We start from the raw sequence: 20,468 nt of genomic DNA, 5'->3' as shown, positions 1-20,468 counted from the left end.
AACAACTCTGTGTGCCTATACTGCGAGTCAGTCGCTCAACGGTTCTGTGACTTTATTTGCTTTGGAGGTTTAGTTGGCAGAGAAAATAACCGTTCTGTGTGCCATCAGTTAGCCGGCCAATACTTAATAATAATTATATAATCTCAGCGTATTGCCTAACACAAAAGTTATGACATCTGTGTATGATGACTTAAATTGATACTGGTCTGGGCTTCACTATATCTCTGTGCTGTGCCGTGAGTCGCGCAGCATTGTCACACAGATTTTGATAGGTGGTCAGCAATAATAAAACAGGGAGTGTGCCAAAAGTGTTGGCTATTAGGTAGTTGTGAGTGCAGGTGCTAAGTAAATTGTTATTTCTGAGATAAACTAGCATCAGCGGAAAGATGTGTTTCATTCCCGCCCACGTGTAGAGATCAAATATTCAATTTGTTTTTTTCATTTTCTACCTCTGAACGAAAAACGAAAAATCAAGCCGAATTCTTGTTTTTCGTTTTGTTTGAAAAAAATGAAAAACGAAAAAGGTGCCGTTTTTTTAATGTTAAATCAAAAAACGAATGACCAAAAGATACACGGACCCCCCAAACTATATGATATTCTTTCTTCTATGGAGCAAAAAAGAAGATATTTTGAAAAATGTTTCAGCTGTTTTTGTACATGTAATCAAAGTCAGTGGGGTCCAAAACAACATTTGACTCTCACTGATGGACAAAAAAAGACACTTTTGTGTTCCACAGAAGAAACAATTTCAGCAATGAGGATAAATGACTGATGACACAAATTTTGTGTGGACAATATTGCGACAACATTGGTCAACCATATTGTGTTGGTCAACCAACATCTGCAGTTCTTGAAAGTCATGCTGGGCTCAGCTTGTATTTCTCAACAGGTCTATAATGCAATGCTTAGTTAAAGCAAGGTTCAAAATAAGTGATTATAGATTCTGAAAACACACTATTTAATAATGACATGAGAGTTGAGAGTTGCTTTTACTTTGTCTTTCTCTCTTTTCATCTTCTAGAAACACTCTTTTAGTAGAAAAAAAAGACCACCAGTGATATCACTTGCATTGTTTTTCTTATTTTAGAGGATTTTCAACATTTCTTTTCTTGGGGAACATTAGACACAGTTTTTGCAACAGTCTATGCATCACTTTCACTTCTCTATTTAAAAGAAAGGTACATGTGCCAACACGGAGAAGATAAACGCGTTAGATAAAAGCGAAGCGTTTTTAAAAACACTTGCTTCCTTTTCCTGTAGCCTAGTTTCAGTGCCCTCAGAAGCCACAACCGACACTGATACACACACACTGATACAAGCACTGATACATGTCGAATTGCCAAAAAGCTAATGCACCACATTCCTCATTTATCTTGCTCTTGTAGCCACAGTTTATGGTGAAATCAATGTGCATCATTTAAAGGACATTAAAGACTCTGTCAGGTAGCGAACATCAACTTAACAGCCAATTATTAGAAGGCATGTTGTAGGCAACAAATCACATATTATGTTGACCTGTTAATAATCAGATTTGGCATGTTAAAGTTAGATGCTGTAATGATTAAGGCCAGGGCCATGAAAAATGGGAGGGGAAGACACATAAAAGGGTGGAAGAAAATAAAATAAGAGTGATCTCAACAGGAAGCTCTTATTTCCTATAAGACTGAGTCATTTTGCAAATCTCTCCATCATTTAATGACAGCACAGGCCTTTACCAAACCTCCACATCACTTCGTTTCTCAAGGGACACGGCAGCTGCGGTCTTCCCCACAAGCCACGTTCCACAAAGACACAGGTAAGATTTCTGCCATTTCTTTGATCTTTAAATGCACCTATGATTTTCTTTAGATCATACATATATGCATTTGTCTTTACATTCCTTTGACACTTTCTCTTGAAAGAATTTTACTGAAAAGCATCATCTCAGTGGAAATCGTCTTGTTCTTCTTTGCTGGAATGTGATGCATCATCATTTACTGTCCACTCAAAGCTAAATGTTTATTAAAAATGAAAAAGAGAAAAACATTTTTTTTTAATTATATAAAAGGAAGAGTTTTCTTTTTTTGAAGGTGCACTTTTTGCAGAATTATACAAAAGCAAAGGCTTTCAGTTATACCATTGCAGAAGTACAATATTCGCATTCATTATTAATTTGTGTAAGCAAAAGTGACTAATGACGGGAATTATCAAGATAAGGCAGGAGGTATTTGGCTGGTCATGTGACCTTAGAACACCAGATTAATAATTAATATGATAATATAATAATAATATGAGTCTTTATCTGATGTTAATGATTTAAAACATATTTCATTTGTCGTTACTGTGAAATCATACTAAAACAAAATATTCAAAATCTTTTTTGGTAAATAAAATAAAAAAGGAAATGAAATATAAATATTAAATAACCTTGGCAAATAACTAAAAATTATAAAACTGAAATAAAATAAATAAAGCTAAATAGAAATATAAAAACTAATAAAATTCAGAAAAGCACATACAAAATAATTAAAACTCAAAATAAAATTAAAATGAAAGCTAAAAATAAAAGCTGATTCAAAATATGATAACACTTTACAATAAGGTTCATTAATTAACATTAGATAACATGAACTAATAAAGAACTGCACTTATACGGCATTTATTAATCTTTGTTAATGTTAATTTCAACATTTACTAATATATTATTAAAATCTTGTTAACATTAGCACTGTGAACTAACATGAACAAACAATGAACAACTGTATTTTCATTAACTAATGTTAACGAAGATTAGTAACAAATGTATTGCTCATGGTTAGTTCATGTTAGTTAACACATTAACTAATAAACCTTATTGTAAAGTGTTACCCAAAATAGAAATGCTATATCAGTGTATAAATAATATTAAAATAACAATGATTCAAGCACTTTTTATTTCCTTATGCATTTAGTTTATTTTTTTCTGTTTGAAACCTAGTTGGCAAAAGCTTTTCTAGCTCCACCCACCACTGCTTTGATAGCACCTATCACTGTTTGTACTTAAATGCCATTTATTGCTATTTATACATGGTGCAAACGGTGTCTACCACTATTTACACTCTGTGTAAATAGCATATATTTTTAACACTGAGTGTAAATATCCGCTGCCCATTTTTTAATAAGTGCATTTTTCTTCACATATGCCACTTCGGGCTTTTAGCAAAGAAAGAAGGTGTTATTTCCTGAAGTGCAAGTGTTACTTTAACAGCACTTGCATAACATAACTTTCTTTACTGAAAGACAAAGAAAGCAAGATAGAGAGCCAGGGATTCTGCTTGAGTTAAGAGTCACTCCCTCAACTGGTCACACCCCTTGTCGTCTTCAGGAAGGAAGAAAATGACATGGATCTTGACTTTGACAAAACCACAAGTTGTAGACTAAGTTTCTTCATGACGTCCAGCAAAACAGCAAACTAACGCCCAGTTCTCCTACTTCCACAGCACGCTTATGGGCTCCAGCATAAGATATATGGGAAAGTGGATAAAGAGGCATCTTCAACCCCTCAAGACTCTCCTTGTTTTATTCCCGACCATCATCTTCATCTACTGTTGGTTGTTAATGGTTGATGAACAACATCTTGATGGCAGCAATGAGTCACTCACAAACAATATCACCATCCTGTTGTGGCACTGGCCGTACGGCACCCGGTACAGCCTTACGGGGAATGTGTGTCTGAGGGACTACGGCATCTCTGGATGTGTGCTAGTAGACAATCGCACTCTCTACGAGAGTGCCAATCTGGTAGTCTTTCATAACTTTGAGCTGAAGCTGCATAGAGAACACCTTCCAGTGCATCTCTATCGTCCCCCCAAACAGAAGTGGGTGTGGCTTTCGTTAGAAGCATTACAAAACAATGGCAACTTGTCACCATACAACAACCTTTTCAACCTCACCATGTCATATCACCCTCATGCTGACATCACGGTGCCTTACGGGAAGCTGTTAGAGAGGAAAAAACCAGGTCTAGATTTTGCTATCCCAAAAAACAAGAGTTATGAAGCCTGTTGGGTGGTAAGTAACTACCAGAAATCGCACAAGAGGAGCGCTGTGTTCCAGGAGCTGAACAAGACCCTCAGTGTGCAACTGTATGGCCATTTCGCCAAAAAACCACTACCGAAGGAGGCTCTGCTCCCAACGATTTCCCGCTGTTATTTCTACCTAGCCTTTGAAAACACAGTATCTCCGCACTATATCACAGAGAAGCTGTGGAGAAACGCCTTCCAGGCCGGGACCGTGCCTGTGGTGCTGGGGCCGCCTCGCAGAGACTACGAAGCCGTGGCGCCTTCGAAATCCTTCATCCATGTGGATGATTATGAATCTATTAAAGCCCTGGCTGAATATCTGAGAGCCCTAATTAAAGATCCAAAGAAGTATAATGAATATTTTAGGTGGAGACAAAACTATATGGTTCATCTATATACAGACTGGAGAGAGAGATTGTGCAATATCTGCCCCATATACAGACGATTACCAACTCAAAAGGTTTATGCGGATCTGAGAGCTTGGGCAAAATGGTAACGTAACAGGACACAGAACATGTTTTTGCGTTTAAAAATGCAAAAGCCAGGGCAGAAGAATGAAAAAAAAAAAAAGTATGGTCTACAGCTGTAAATTTAACTATGTTTAACTTGAGGTCTGCGCTTTTAGAACACCATGTTGTTCGCAAAACTCTGCAAAAGATGCAAGACGTGAGCACAACGGTCCAAGATGTCCGTCTAGTGAATGTTTACATAGAAAGACAATTGAAAAGTAGTGAAGTGGAAAGTAAAAAGCGCACAAAATGCTTGAGTGGAATAAAAAAAATAAATAAATAAAAAAAAAACAAAGGTCTAGACTTAAAGCCCACTCACACCAAGAACGATAACTATATAGATAACTAATGATAACTATATTCGCGTCCACATCAACAAATGATAAAGATAACTATAACAATAACTAGGCTATATTTGCTTTCACACCAAGAACAATAGCCTAACTATAAAGATAACTATAACGATAACTATATTTGCCTCCACACCAACGAACGATAACGGTGTGTTTATTCTAAGCTGCGGGTTCAAAGTGTTTACAACATGTTTTTGCTGTTCTTGTTGCATTTACACGGCTTTAACCAGCAGATGTCCTTAGCACGCTATGTTTTGAGTGAATAGCCAGCGCAATCGATTTGGCTGACGAAACAACGCCTAGTCTTTTTCACTGCAACTTCAAAGGAAGCAAGACAATGTTGTCGAAACTAGCGCTGGATACCTGAGGTAATTTTATGTCACACTGTTTGCTAGCGCTGGATACCTGAGGTAATTTTATGTCACACTGTTTGCTAGCCTGGCATTATGATATAATTTTTTGATAAGACTAACAATGGTGGCTTTTTCTGGACCTAGGCGATTAACTTCTCAACCATTTTAAATGCGCGAGCCCTTGAATTAGAATGGATTCTGATTGGCTGTCAGTGTTTTATCGTTCAACAGCTGGAAAAAAATCGTTCTGAAAGTGATCCCAACGATATCGTTTCTCTATATCGTTATCGTTATAGCTGTGGTGTGGACAGTGCTATTCTTTTAAGTTTAGAATGATTTTTAAAACTATAGCTTTATCGTTATCTTTATAGTTGTCATTCTTGGTGTGAATGGGCCTTTAGAGACATGTTTTGAAAAGTTGAACTTCTTTTAACTTGAGGGCTTTTATAACACTGTCGATGGCGTGACACTGTAAAAGATCTAAGACGTGAACGCTCAAAGACATCTGTCTAGCACGTTTACCAAGTGGAAAGCAAAAAGCGTGAAAAATGCACAATGCAGATTAGTGGAAATGAAAAAATATGCAAGGTCTAGAGAGAACTACTTGAGAGCAGTGTTTTTAGAAAGCTGTGTCATGCGCGAAAAGTTGAAAAAGATGTGAGCGCATGCATTGGTTGTCTAGATCGTTTACATAGAAAAACAATGTAAAAACTGCACAGTGGAATGCACAAGACATAAAATAGTGAAATGGAAAAATACGGAAGGTCAAAAGACCATTTTTAGAATGCAGCGTAGTGGAACGCAAAAACGCGTTCTGGGTGAACGGCCCCTGTGGGTCTATTCACACACAACATATTTTTTACGTTTAAAAATGGGAAACAGCAGTGGAATGGCAAGGTCATTTTTTTTAGAAGCTGAAGTTTTTAGAGCACTGTGTTATGCATAAGACGCTGCATGAGGCAATAGTTTATTTGAATTCACACTGGCAGCAGCACCTTTTATGCATAAAGCACAGAGTGTTGGCGTGCACCTGCGAGTGCATAAAACAGAAGTTTAATTGTGGTGTGCATTGCTGAGGCCATGATGCCAAGCTGAAACCACAAGCCTCCTTCCTCTCCTGTCAACATGCTTATATATCCTCTGTACAAGGATTCTTGAAGAATGGAACAAATGTTTGCAAGCAAACTAGCAAGTAACCTCGCTTTAAAAAGTAGTGGGTCTGCAGAACCTGATTTCACCAAGTACATGTTCCTGGATCAGCATCTTTATTGATCCTGGAACAACTTTCCATTCAACCAATCAGATTTGAGAGATAAGATTACAGTTTATGTCAAGTTAGGCTTACAACCAGCACTCTAAAAAATGCTGGGTTAAAAACAAACCAAGTTGGGTTGAAAATGGACAAACCCAGCGGTTGGGTTAAATGTTGCCCAATATGTTGGGCAGTTTTATTTAACCCAACTATGGTTGAAAATGTAATGTATGGCTGGCTTAAAATGAACCCAAAATAGGTTGGAAATTAAAAATCAGACACATAATTACTAGAGGCAACAATAATAATCAAACGGTGAACATTTATTAATAAGCAATTTAATAAAGGTTTAATTATTATTATTAATTAATAAATGTTCATTTCTAACATACATTTGGTTCATTTTAAGCAAGAAATACAGTCATTTTTAAACAATAGTTGAGTTAAATAAAACTACCCAGCAGGTTGGGCAAACATTTAACCTAATCGTTGGGTTAAAACAACCCAATTGCTGGGTTTGGCCATTTTCAACCCAACTTGGTTTGTTTTTAACCCAGCATTTTTTTAGTGAGGGTTTGGGGTTCACCAAGGTTTGTTATTCACCTATCATTTCCCTCTGATTTTAGGGATAAGTTATGGGAAGGGTTAGGTTTAGGGGTAGGGATATGGTAAGGACTAAATTTTCAAACAGAAATGTTAATCAAACAAAATTTGTTAATCCAGGAACGCATCGAACTCCGCAAAATCAGGTCATGCAGGTCTTTTTTTTTGTTGTTGTAAGTCTTAGAAAAAAAAAAAAAAAAAAAAAATCAATATCTTTTGTTGCCAAAAGCTGTGCTCAATCAAACTACCTTGTTTGAGAAAAAAATAAATAAATACTAGATTGTAAAAAAAAAAATATATATATATAACTTCATTCTCAAACTACTAAGAAAATATTAGATATAGATCCTCTTGTAACGAGAATAAACATGGATTTGACCACGTTGTTGTTTTCTGTGAATTATTGGCTTGAATTAATATATTACTTTAAGGACATTGTAAAGATTTAAAAAAAAAAAAAAAAAAAAAAAAAAAGTTCTGTGCTGGACCAGCACTTGAAGCAACAGCTGGGTCCTGAAGCAAAAAACAGTTCTTTGTAGGACAATAAGACACTATCAAGATATTTAAAAATAAGCAACTGTTCCCAAAAGTAACTAGAAATGAATGACTGTTAATGGAAATGGTTTAATTGCTACCCAGAAGATATTGTGTTGACTGAAGAGCAGTGTTTCAATAAATTATCAGATATGGCTTTCATTTACATTGCACCGGGATGAGCATGCATGATACAAACACCAAAAGATAAGGCACATGACCTCCACACAGAGGCTTTCAAACTGGCAGCAAATTTCATTTATAATCACCCTGATAAAAAGATACTACACAATTATTTTCAACTGGAGATGGGGGAGTGCAAATATTTAGAGCAAAAGAACAGTGACTAATGTTCTTTGTGGACCATCTGAAAAAGGTCTCCTCCAAATTGTAATAAAAATCCATCTCATTAAAAATTAAAGCAATTAGTCAAAATACAAGCTCATGAAGTCATGAATTTGCTGCCCGTTCGCACAGAATGGTGATTAGAAAAACTACAAAGTATGGAGACGTATGGAAATATACTTTAGAAATCACCAACTATTGAACAATAAAACACAAACATAAGTACATAAAAAATTGATACATGAGCAAAAAGTCAAAAACCAACTATAAAAAGCATCTGAACCTTTGATTCCATGTGCAAACGCATTCAACAAAGCACCAATTATACAAAGATCCATCAGGCTGCTAGTGTGCATGGTCAAGTCCAAACCAGACACTATACAATTAGAGTCTCCATGTACAGAATTTACAGAAAGAACCAAATGCAGAAACAGATGCAATGTTTGCATAAAAATAAATCGTATGACTGATTTGATCCATGGCTTGGAGCATTTCTATAAACTTTTAGCAGGCATCTGTAACCGGTTAGCTGGTGAGGTGACCCACCAGTCCAGGATGTAGGGTGTTTTTAAAGACATCTGGTCGGTGGAGGGATGGCATGTATAGGGCAGGGGCTCCTCCGGGATGGCCTGGTCCAGGATAGCCTTGCCCTGGGAGGGCTGTGCCACCCATGTGGGGCGGAGGTGGTGGACTTTGCTCATAATACTGTACTTCAGCACATTCGTCATCAAAGGGCAATGCTAGGCGCTTTCCCTTTTGTCTACGGTTGCAGAACCACACACGTACTACCTAGAGAAAAAAAAAATAAAATAAAAAGAATATAGGTCAAATGGATTTAAGAAGCACTGACTAAAATATGAAGGGTCTAAAGACCTTGAGGGACGCTTACATCTCTCTCCAGGCCTAGGTCGTCAGATATGTGTGTGATCTCGAGAGTGTTGGGTTTGGGGCACTTCACAAAGTACGACTCCAGAGCAGAACGGACCGTGCCTTCCAAACTGGTCCTTCGCTTTCTTTTTCTTGTGTCAACGAACACCCGTTCAATTTTGTACATCTGGAAGATATTGAAAAAAAAAAAAAAAAAAAAATAATGAGCCATGAGATACAGAATAAACATTCAACATGAGCAAGTTAGAAATTTACATCAATCACTGCATCGAAAGGTCAAATTGTGTATAATGACCTTTAAAACTTATAATATTGTTGCACCTAGGTTGATATTCTACAGTGTACTGGACCATTTTTCTTAGTGGAAGATGTAAGTAAATCTACAAGTGAGAAAACAGACAAGTCAACATTGTCTTTTATGGCCATGAATTTATTTCATACACAGCCACATATTAAGCAGGATGACGTACAGTTGCTGAGTCAATGTAGTAACTTAGTCACAATGCAACTGAATCTGAGGCAGATCTTAATACAAGCTTTCAGCCAAATGTAATAAAGGGGTGGGATTGATGCAGAAGAAACGGTTGGAGAAGTCCAGCATACAGAGATGTTTGTTGAAAATAGAGTTCACAAAGTATAAAGGTTTAAAAAAAAAAAAAAAAAATTAAAGTTTATTTTTATATAGCGTTTTTTACATTACATATAGTTTCGAAGCAGCTTTACAGAAAAATTAATGTTTCTACATTCATGTTATCAGAGTTGACTGTCAAAAAAAGTACAGTTCTAAGATAATAAATCATGCAGTTAGCTAATATGCTTTAATTTAGCAAGAGAATGATCTCACAATCAATTACTTCAAGATGTGATCGTAATGAAGCAGTTGTGTAATTCACTCAAGATCAATAACACCTACATTTAGAAAATAGATCAGGTAAATTTACATTATATGCCAACTTGATTTACATTATATCTCATTTTAACGGTCAATTTTAAAAAAAGCAGACTGAAAATGCAAAATAACTTATTTTGCTAAAATCAAACATGCAGTATATGATAAAGTCGTGTGAGAATGTAACACGCCGGGAAAGTGTGAAATTACATTGTAAACTAGGCTCTGTACTGTTTCACATACCAAAAAGGCACGCTAGTTTTCTATTCAAAACACAGCCGTGTTGTTAACAGGTGACTGAGGTAAACTACCCTCAAGTTTAGTGACAGCAGTAGTCGGTTTTGAGCGCCCCTAGTGTAATGTAGTGTACTTACATCCTGAGGGTTTTCGGAATTCTCGGCCTCATTCAACCACCTCTGTAGCAGCGGCTTCAGTTTACACATGTTCTTGAAACTAAGTTGGAGAGCCTCAAAGCGGCAGATAGTCGTCTGACTGAACATTTTGCCTAGACAAAAATACAACGGTTGAATAAATCCACAATTTCACGTATATATTCATGTATAATAGTTGGAGACCTCAAACTCACCATACAAGTTTCCGAGCGCGAGTCCCACGTCTGCCTGCGTGAAGCCCAGAGTGATGCGCTTGTGTTTGAGCTCTTTAGCAAACTGCTCCAAGTCTTCTGTGGTCAGATTCTCCTAAAAGGCATTTAAAAAGCAATACAATTAATTTATATACTCACAAAACAACAATGCTAGATCTAAACCAAACCAAGTTTAAATTCAAAAACCTCACCTCCTCCTCAGAATCACTGCAGCCTCCACTTGAGGACCCGCTGCTCCTGGCTGCGCTTTGCGCCTGTCCCGAGGAGATGTTTGGCGCGGAGCCTCCGTTGAAAAACCCCGGGCTTCCGAACCCATTTCCGGGTGGAGATGGAGACAGAGAGGCAGATGATGCAGAGGGAGTCGGTGGAGCTTGAGAAATATTAGCGGAGGCCGTGATATGAGACAGTCCAGGCCAAAACGAAGGGTTCCAGGGTGTGTAATAATTCACCCCGGTGGGCACGGATGATGTCCCGGGAGTGAGATGGTATTGTGACGACGGCTTGTTTTCTTCATTGCCGTATTCATCAACATCTTTCTCGGTTTTTACCTCAGATGGCATCTTGATTTGTTCCCTGGTTTCAGCGATAGGTGGGCTGATGTTGGCTGGTTGAGTGGCTGCCGTCGCCCCCGCCACCTGCCCGGTGAACTCGGGGGCAGCAAACGGGTACCAGTGTTTGGGTTGCGCAAAATCACTACCTTGCAAATCGTTCGTTTTAAAATCGCCAGAAAATGGGAAGAAGGTCTGGTGTGTCGCTGGGCTGATTCCATTGAAATGGGCTTTGTTAAAAAGCAGGCTTGGATCCTGAAGCATGCCGTGCGCGAACTGCAAGGACGCACCGCCAAGTCCATCCAGGCCCGGGGCTTGAGAATACATGGCCCTGTTGACCTCGTAGGGCCTGCAGTCTGCTCCTGTCGGGCTCTGCGGTCTCTCCGTCATCTTCCCACAAAAAGTTCTTTAGATTTCAAACAGGAAAGCGTTGAGACTGCTGGTTTGATAATCAATAACCGGCGACCAGTAGCTCCATGCCAGGAAGTTCTTGTAAAAATGAGCAAACCAAAGTAGATCTCTAAGCCTCAGATTGTGCGTCCCAACATCAGCCTGTGCTGAAATGTGCGTAGTTCTTGTGTGATTGCCATCAATTAGGCCTTTAGAATGAGCTAGAAACTCACCAACTCTTCCCAATCTCAACTCTGAGCCTGTCCCACACAGGTTTTCCTAATCAATCGGAGTTGGAGGCTGGGGTCTTAACCATCTCCTCTCCTATTGGTCACTTGAGACAATAAGCCACAGCTGACTTTGTGAATGAACTTGGTTTTCTCATTGGGTGAGGACATGAGGTGTATCTGTACATATGCGCATTTTCCAAAAGTGAACAAAATATAAATAAAATCTTAATTAAAACTGAACTCAAACCTTTAAAAAAAATCCATAACATAAATACATAATAATCTATAATTTTGTTTAGAACTAACATCCAGTAACATTAGCTCATGCGTGTTGAGTATTTAAAATGCAAATAGGACTACATATTCATGTGTTTTATATTCATGCCACATTAAGTAAACTTTGTTTCAGTAATATGCACTTAATGAGTTGTTCTTGATATTGAAATTCTTAACATCCGTGGGAAAATTCACTTTATTGTGCAAAATTGTGTAAAGTGAACGGCGAGTTTTATGTGGTATTTTATAGCTTATATTTATAACAACGTTTAGCCGATTTTATATATATTTTATTTAATATATTGTAAACAAAATGGATAATAAAAGTGTATAACCGAAAAAAAAAAAAAAATCACGTGTATTTTTTTCTTCTGTTTGGTCAAGACTGACAAATAAAAAGTGAAATGTTTGTCTGTTGCTGATAAGCAATTGGATTACAAGCGTCACATCTCCCACCTTCACGCTGCTTGTCGAACCACAGATAGGAGCAGTTTATACATGCAAGGGTATTAAAAAAGATAATGATATCGTGATGTGAAATAACATCATTTTAGTTATCCCATAAGAAATGGACTCGGAAAAAAAATCATTTTATCAGATGCACAAAACAATGAAATGTTATTTAAACGAGAGAGAGAGCGAGAGAGAGACTTAAGTTAACTGCAGTCAATGAACCCATGATGCAAATATATATATATATATATTACAGTCAAACCAAAATTTATTCAGACACCTTGAACATTTCATTCATTAATATAGTTTATTCACTATAGTTTAAAAATGGTAATAAAATATGACAAGATCTCAGAGTTAAACTGTGTCAGAATTATGTCAGATAACACTTAAGCAAAACATGGTCAGGTCAAAGTGTCTGAATAATTTTTGGTTCTAAATTTTTTATTAATTTTGTTGGTAGTCCACTGTATGAAGAATTTTTGGGTATAATGTGTCACATTTTACTTTATTTTGCTATCCTCACTTACATAAATTAACTATAGTGTCCTGCACCCACTAGTAAAAATATACCAAAAATATCAAAAATGTCTGAATAATTTTTGGCTTGACTGTATGTATAATAATAATAATATATATATATATATATATATATATAATCTCAGATCTTGGTGTAAAATCATAAAAATTATGACATCTCATGATCTTATGTTTAAAATAGCAGAAGTGATCATTACCCCTTCAAATGTACATAAATTCCAAATACATTAAAAATTTGTTTGATTTTAACACCTTTTTAAAATAAATGTATTATATGCCTAGGGAAAAATAAAATAAATAAATAAATAAATAAAGAAACCTTATTTATTCGATCTACTGAATCAAAGTAGATTTTTTCAAAGAATTTATCTGATTATTTTATTTATTCATTTATTATATAGGAAAAGTTGGGTGGGCGATATATATATATATATATATATATATATATATATATATATATATATATATATATATATATATATATATATATATATATAAAACTGCAAAAAAAAAAAAAAAAAAAAATTATATATATATATATATATATATATATATATATATATAGTTTTTTTTTTCTTTCATGCTTATAAATATCTGATAAATACAAATATACTCAAATTGCCTCTTTGCGTTATTAATTCTTTAAATATATATTTATTTATATAGGCCTAATAATTATAGCGCAAGCTTCGTTCACTCACTATATAGCGAGCTTGCTTGTCGTTTAATTAAACGTTGTTTACAGTTTGGAAAAGCTCTACAGACGCATCGATACAGCTGTGCACCCCCGACCGAGCCGATCGGTGCAGATTGCGGCAGGAAGACGCGCCGCAGGAAAGTGGATGGGGGAGGCATTGTGCCAGAAGAGCCCGAGGCCCCCCGCCGCTTCCAGATCCAGAGTTGCGATGGCCGGCCATTAGCTGCCTTTCAGCACTGAACAATAAGTCTCAACCCTTTGATTCTTCCCCTACCCCCCTCCTCTGAAACAAACACCCGTCAAAGTTTCACCGATGCACTATAGTCCAAAGTCTCTTTCCAGCATAAACATGCACGCGTATATTGGAGTCTGAATGCAAGGTAGACCTATATGTTAAGGCATGAAAGTATCACATGGCTATCATGCACACATAACTGCTTTGATTCCCTGTCTAATCCCTCTGATGCTTCGCCACCCACCCAGGGCATCACACACACACACACCAGCACCATCAGTACAAGCACAGCCAACACAAATCTACAACAATCAACCCCCTGCCATCAAACACACTCTTGCAGACCAGGAGCTATAGGTCACAACTGAGCTGTCCATCTCTCCTGGTCACAAAGCCGAGGAAAGGACACACAGGAGGCCTCCGGGGCCAGTCAAAGCTTTTAAAAGACATCAAACCACTGCTGCAGGCATTGTGCTGGCCCATGGACTTGGGTGGGGATTGTTATGTAAAGTGCAGACAGAGGAGGAGAAAGTGGAAAGAGATGACACAGGTCCGTGGGGTGTGCAGTGAGGGACGGCGGAACCAGGATTAGGCCGCAAAACACTCCCAGGTGGCTCTTTTTGGCCGGCCGTGTCTATTTAGATGGTTTATGTACTGTGAAATTTATACTCAGCAATTTTTTTTTCTTGAGATAACTTTATCAGAGGAAATAATAACTCGATCTAGAGATACAACAGGCATGTATTTAACATGGACTGAGCTGTTTTGCTTATTAGTATGGTGCAAAAGCATCACCCCACCCTTGTTTACTAATGCATTCTTGGATATATCAGAAGGAGGCTGCATCTGCCTCTGCTTCTTTAGAATCAGATAGATGTGGGAACCAAATGCTAAAAGGGCGTATATATTGTGGTAAAGGCTGAGATAAAATGGTTTGAAGATAACAATCTAGAGGAAGTAAACACTAAAAAAATAAAAATTCTCTCACACTCATCTATACAAAATTACAACATAAATCAAAATGTTTGGGAAATAAGCTAAATCAAATTACTGTTTTAAACCTCTCAGTTGCTTTCTGATCTCACTTTATAATATGGCATCTAAAGTATTATATCAAATAAGGTTATTATAGTGAAACTACAAAAATGTTACAATAAAAATAAACACTAACTGGGAATTTTTTTATTTCAGCTAGTTACCAAAACCAGCATTTTCCATTTTAATTTAGTTTAATTTACTAAACGTACTAAAATTAAAGTTAAAACTGAACTAAAATGAATAAAAACTATAGATATAGTTAAAAAAAAACTAACAAAAATGACAAAAAATTTTAACTTCAGACTAAAGCTAAAAAATCTAACTAAAAATAGCTCTAATTCAAATTATCTTAATGATACTAAAACACTGATGATTAAAATGATTAATATCTATCATAAAATTGGAAGTTGAATTTGCTTTATGAGGTGGCTACACAAAAAATAACTAAAAAAAGGAAAAAAATTACAAAATAAAATATCGTTTCCATTGAAACAGTAATATACCGTAAAAACAACGCATTCTGGGTAATATTATTTGTTTTTGAGAAAGTAATCTATAGGATACTTTAACGAAAATGACAAATATTACCCAGAATGCCTTGTTTTTACACCATATTACTTCTGTATATTACAATGCATTCTGGGTAATATTATTTGTCGTTTTCGAGAAAGTAGCTTAGGCAGAGATTGTATATTATAGGGAGATGAGAGGGTCTGTATCTCTTACCATTGGAGAAAGCGTAACGGCTAACTTAATCACGTGCGGCACCTCTCAGCCTATCGCGTAATGGCCTCTGGTCTCCTTTCCTGCGTACTGCCAGTACTGCCCGTGCATACCGCCACAGCCGGAACGTTAGCATTAGCCGTTACGCTTTTTTGGCTAAAGGTTGCAGACTTGCCTTCCAGGGGCTTTGGCCTAGACCTCTTTTCTTTAAACGACAAATATTACCCAGAATGCATTGTTTTTATTGTATATTAGCTACTGCGAAAAACAGCATTTTTCAATGGAAAAAAGTATTTTACAGTGTAAATTTGTTTAATTTTTTCATTATAGAGTGTACTTTTTGCTAAATCATATATATTTTACAAGTTGCCAAATTCGTATAAATTCTTACGAATGACCTACCCCTAACCCCGCCCCTAAACCTGCCTGTCACTGGGGTTTAGCCACCTCGTAAAATCCATACGAACTGGCCGTGAAATAGTGTTGGAAATTGTTGTTGACTGTATTCTTTTGAATTATAACGACAGCAGCAATATCTACACAAATATAGGTAGTATATTTTATACAATATAGAATATATTAAACAAATATAACTTCTTACATGCCAAGTCATACTCTAGAAATCATTTATGTCACATTAAGGGTCATTTAATAGTTCCCTATTAATCTGACTTTCTCTGAAGCAAAAAAAAAAAAAAAAAGCTACAAATATGGTCTGGTAAACAGTGAACATGTTTTTTAATGTCTTTTCCCCCCCCTTACATATATAAAAAACTGATCCTGGATTTTAGTATCTGATAAACAGGTATGTGACCTCTCATCCCTCTGCCCCATTCACTTATACAACCTGTCCGATGGCCTTTTGATTGCTTTTGACACCCTGCTGACGACTACTGCCTCTCTCCCCACATATCTTGATCGGGTGGCCTATGGCTGCCTTCCTCACCATTCAAAGTTACAATGGCCTTTAATGGCTCTCCCCCCATAGACACCTCAATGAGGCTGGATCTGTGATGGGCTCCTCTGAACCACACCTTATGGGGCAGTTAAGTGGCCCATTGCAGAAAAGAGCCTGTATTGGGGGAGGTCGTGTGTCCACGTTCTGTTTGGATGCTTGAGCTGGAGAGGACAAACGGTTACTTTCAGAGAACAAGCGTTTTTCAGCTCCAACCTAAAACAAATATGTACAACAGAAATTAAACACTGACAGATGTTTCAAAACAATCAAAGATTTGAGGTCAAACATACACTTTTGACAATGAAAGACCTTGATATTCACATGCAACACTATCCATACAATCCTACTTGATTTATGGAACAGCTGCCCTAGTGCATTTAATGCACTAATGTGATGTAATTTACTGTAATGTGATATTGTCATTACGGTTTGATGAGAGGCTTTATGTAAATATACAATACAAAATAAAAAGTCAAACAAATAAGTAAATGTATTAACTTTTTAATAACCAAACCAATACCTACTTGAAATATTTCCTCTATGTGCCATGTACCATCTTAATCATTTTGAATACCATTTAATACAATACCACTCAAAAGTTTGGGGTCAGTAAGATTGTTTTTTTGTTTTTTTTGGAAGAAATTGAAACTTTTATTCAGCAAGGATGCATTAAACTGTTAAAAAGTGACAGTACATACATCTATAATATAAAAAAAAAAATATATATTTTGAACTTTCTATTCATCAAGAAATTCTGTTTCAAACTCTTTCTTGAGCAGCAAATCAGCATATTAGAATGATTTCTGAAGGATCATGTGACACTGAAGAGTAATGATGCTGAAAACAGCTATTTTAAATAGTAATATTTTACTAGATTACCGTTTTTACTGTTTTTGATCAAATAAATGCAACCTTCTTTCATAAACATTAAAAAAAAAACGACCCCCAACTTTTGAACAGTAGTGCGTATGCATTATATTGCAAAAAATTAAGTTAAAAAAGTGAAAAATAATAATAATTCAATCCTAATCCAAACATGACCATAATAATAGTATTATAACAGCAAATCTTGAATTATAATATTCATCACAGCTGTGATGGTATGCAAGATTGTGATTGTTTTATAGCTCATATGCAATAATGTCATTATCACCCATACACTTCAAGGAAATACAATATAATACAATACATGTATTTAAGTTTATTTATTTATTTATTTATTTACACTAAAGTGACTTGAGCACAGGAACCATAACATCTCTTTTTCAGTGTGACTAGTATTTAATTCCCTGCCACAGTCATTATATCATTAGATAAACTGCATTTTGATTTTTACTGAGGGATACAAAGAAAAAAAAAAAAAAAAAAAAAGAGATAAGAGTGGGATAAAGAGACTTCACACTTCATTGAAGAACATACAGAGGAAAAATTACTAAAGTGACAAAAATGAAACAGAACTCTTCTTAATTAAAAAAAGAGAATATATTATGTTGTTTTAGATCAGCACTGATAAAGACAAGCAAATGTCGACAATAAGAAAATAATATTCAGATAAGGAGAGGCAAATTACAATGTATGAGAGACCACTGTGTATTTCTTATACACAATAATAAGAAGGTGCGCTTCTGAAGGCAGCTTTGCCCAAAAAAGATGAACACTGCTTTAAAAAATTACATCTAGCCGAAAGAGACGCTTATAAAGATTCCTAACGTGACACGTGATTTTAAAAGGGAGGAGACATAAAACGCTATTGAAGAAACACCAGACTTAAAGAATAAAGGTGTGGTGAAAAGAAACCGCATTAAAAGGACGGTTTGAGTTTCCACTGAGAGTTTGCGGCGCAAGAGTTTTTATATGTGCATCTGAGTACAAGGAAAACCTCTTAACCACTGCTGTCTGTTACTTCATCGCTCGTCTACATACCATCCCTTCTTCAGTATCTTTAGAGTTTGGGTATTTTTTTCACTTTGTTCTGAGGGGCTGGGCATCAGCTCAGACGTTCCAGGAAAAATACAGTCATAGTGTTTTTTCGATGTCATCATTCATGAGTGGTGCAACTTCACCCTATGGAGGAATGCTTTTAGGTGTGTTAGGCCTATTCTAAAATTATGCAGGGGTGTGTGTGTGTGTGTGTCCAGGTCACTTATGATTTCTCTGCGAGTGTAAGGTGGAGTCGTCAAACAGTGGGTTTTTCACCTCCATCTCTCCAGTCTGCAGAGAAAAATGACACATAGTGGTTACTCATTTCTGGACAGAACTGCACTGTTAGATGTGCATCTTCTGCAGAAGTAGATTTTTGTCTTAACACTCGACCAGGAAATCACCTGTGTGTGTGTTTGTGTGTGTGTGTGTCTATATATAAGACAAAAATATACTTCTGCAAAAGATGCATATCCCAGAAAAGTGGCAAAACCTCAAAAAGGATGAGTTAGACAACTTTACACACACAGGGCTTGACATTAATATCTGCAAACCTGTCAAATGCGGGTGGATTTCAACAGTGATGTGTAACGCAGTCACTCTTGACAGCTAGTTTGGTGCTGAATTTTATATATAATATATTGTAGTCTTTTAAGAAAGGCATCTGAAATAATAAACTAAGTGCAATGTAGTGTTGTCTTAAATGTCGATTTTCAATACATAGCCTATCGTTCCTGAAATATCTGAAATGCTTCCAATACTCATCTTCCGCTGAATAGATACACTATATCAGCTGCACTTTCTTGCTCTCTCATTTCTCCGACAGCGAGATGACACACAAACCCGCCTCCCCTCACTCACTTGTTTCATTTGCTCCGGTTGTTGGTGTTGCAGCCAGTGCTTGAATTTCGGCGTGGGATTGAGCGTATTGTGCATAATTTTAGTCATTCCTGCAGATTTCGTGCTCACACCCAAAGTGCGCGCACATAAAACCGCCTCTCAGAACTAAATTGAGTTCTTTTTCACTGCTTATTGCGCTTAAACAGTCAAATACACACAAAATAATGTCAAAATGCCTGTCTTGGCAAGTATTCACGTAAACACCGTCAGTTACGTGTTAAGTGAATGTAAACAGTTGAGAAAGAAAACGTGTAGCAGTATATGGGGCCGTTCACATATCGCGTCTTTTGCGCGTGAAAGTTCATTATTTCAAGTGTATGCGTGCGACAAGCGCGCTCGTAATACAGTGGGTACGGAAAGTATTTAGACCCCCTTAAATTTTTCACTCTTTGTTATATTGCAGCCATTTGCTAAAATCATTTAAGTTCATTTTTTTCCCTCATTAATGTACACACAGCACCCCATATTGACAGAAAAACACAGAATTGTTGACATTTTTGCAGATTTATTAAAAAAGAAAAACTGAAATATCACATGGTCCTAAGTATTCAGACCCTTTGCTGTGACACTCATATATTTAACTCAGGTGCTGTCCATTTCTTCTGATCATCCTTGAGATGGTTCTACACCTTCATTTGAGTCCAGCTGTGTTTGATTATACTGATTGGACTTGATTAGGAAAGCCACACACCTGTCTATATAAGACCTTACAGCTCACAGTGCATGTCAGAGCAAATGAGAATCATGAGGTCAAAGGAACTGCCTGAAGAGCTCAGAGGCAGAATTGTGGCAAGGCACAGATCTGGCCAAGGTTACAAAAAAAAATTCTGCTGCACTTAAGGTTCCTAAGAGCACAGTGGCCTCCATAATCCTTAAATGGAAGACATTTGGGACGACCAGAACCCTTCCTAGAGCTGGCCGTCCGGCCAAACTGAGCTATCGGGGAAGAAGAGCCTTGGTGAGAGAGGTAAAGAAGAACCCAAAGATCACTGTGGCTGAGCTCCAGAGATGCAGTCGGGAGATGGGAGAAAGTTGTAGAAAGTCAACCATCACTGCAGCCCTCCACCAGTCGGGGCTTTATGGCAGAGTGGCCTGACGGAAGCCTCTCCTCAGTGCAAGACACATGAAAGCCTGCATGGAGTTTGCCAAGATGGTGAGAAATAAGATTCTCTGGTCTGATGAGACCAAGA

At 36.9% G+C, this 20,468-nt stretch overlaps 3 protein-coding genes across 4 annotated transcripts in view; 1 reads left to right on the top strand and 2 right to left on the bottom strand.

The window, feature by feature from the left end:
- The first annotated feature begins 1,368 nt into the window (after positions 1 to 1,368).
- On the top strand, positions 1,369 to 7,491 carry LOC127525537 (alpha-(1,3)-fucosyltransferase 7-like). Of its 2 annotated transcripts, XR_007933363.1 has the most exons (3): positions 1,374 to 1,795; positions 3,459 to 5,270; positions 5,313 to 7,491. XR_007933363.1 is itself a non-coding variant. In XM_051918145.1 (2 exons), exon 2 carries the CDS (start codon positions 3,466 to 3,468, stop codon positions 4,534 to 4,536), a length of 1,071 nt encoding a protein of 356 aa, XP_051774105.1. In that variant the 5' UTR covers positions 1,369 to 1,795; positions 3,344 to 3,465; the 3' UTR covers positions 4,537 to 7,491. The 2 variants fall into 2 exon arrangements, 1 of the variants encoding a protein (XP_051774105.1); XM_051918145.1 differs by having other exon boundaries at positions 1,369 to 1,795; positions 3,344 to 7,491.
- A 223-nt stretch (positions 7,492 to 7,714) lies between these two features.
- Positions 7,715 to 11,801, bottom strand: LOC127525536 (POU domain, class 5, transcription factor 1). Its single transcript, XM_051918144.1, has 5 exons — positions 10,562 to 11,801; positions 10,353 to 10,464; positions 10,141 to 10,271; positions 8,879 to 9,043; positions 7,715 to 8,778 (listed from the first exon to the last, which is right to left on the bottom strand). Exons 1-5 carry the CDS (start codon positions 11,306 to 11,308, stop codon positions 8,515 to 8,517), a joined length of 1,419 nt encoding a protein of 472 aa, XP_051774104.1. The 5' UTR covers positions 11,309 to 11,801; the 3' UTR covers positions 7,715 to 8,514.
- A 5,142-nt stretch (positions 11,802 to 16,943) lies between these two features.
- The window catches only part of LOC127525538 (neural proliferation differentiation and control protein 1-like), a 29,215-nt gene continuing 25,690 nt past the window's right edge, over positions 16,944 to 20,468 (bottom strand). The window contains exon 9 of the mRNA XM_051918146.1: positions 16,944 to 18,669. Within this exon, the coding sequence (XP_051774106.1) occupies positions 18,598 to 18,669 (72 nt within the window). The 3' untranslated portion in view covers positions 16,944 to 18,597. The remainder of the gene's footprint in view (positions 18,670 to 20,468) is intronic.

Source organism: Ctenopharyngodon idella, chromosome 13 (genome assembly GCF_019924925.1).
Source record: "Ctenopharyngodon idella isolate HZGC_01 chromosome 13, HZGC01, whole genome shotgun sequence".
Lineage (NCBI taxonomy): Eukaryota > Metazoa > Chordata > Actinopteri > Cypriniformes > Xenocyprididae > Ctenopharyngodon > Ctenopharyngodon idella.
The sequence above is the reverse complement of the archived record's forward strand: the minus strand, read 5'-3'. Positions and strand labels throughout refer to the sequence as shown.

What these genes read in the sequence shown, in the direction of transcription:
- LOC127525537 (XM_051918145.1), top strand. Translation starts at nt 3,466, where the DNA reads ATGGGCTCCAGCATAAGATATATGGGAAAGTGGATAAAGAGGCATCTT.
- LOC127525536 (XM_051918144.1), bottom strand. Translation starts at nt 11,308, where the DNA reads ATGACGGAGAGACCGCAGAGCCCGACAGGAGCAGACTGCAGGCCCTAC. An exon ending in CGCGCTCGGAAACTTGTATG is followed by an intron (nt 10,272 to 10,352) that starts GTGAGTTTGAGG and finishes ATTTTTGTCTAG; the next exon opens with GCAAAATGTTCAGTCAGACG. An exon ending in ATTCCGAAAACCCTCAGGAT is followed by an intron (nt 9,044 to 10,140) that starts GTAAGTACACTA and finishes AATATCTTCCAG; the next exon opens with ATGTACAAAATTGAACGGGT.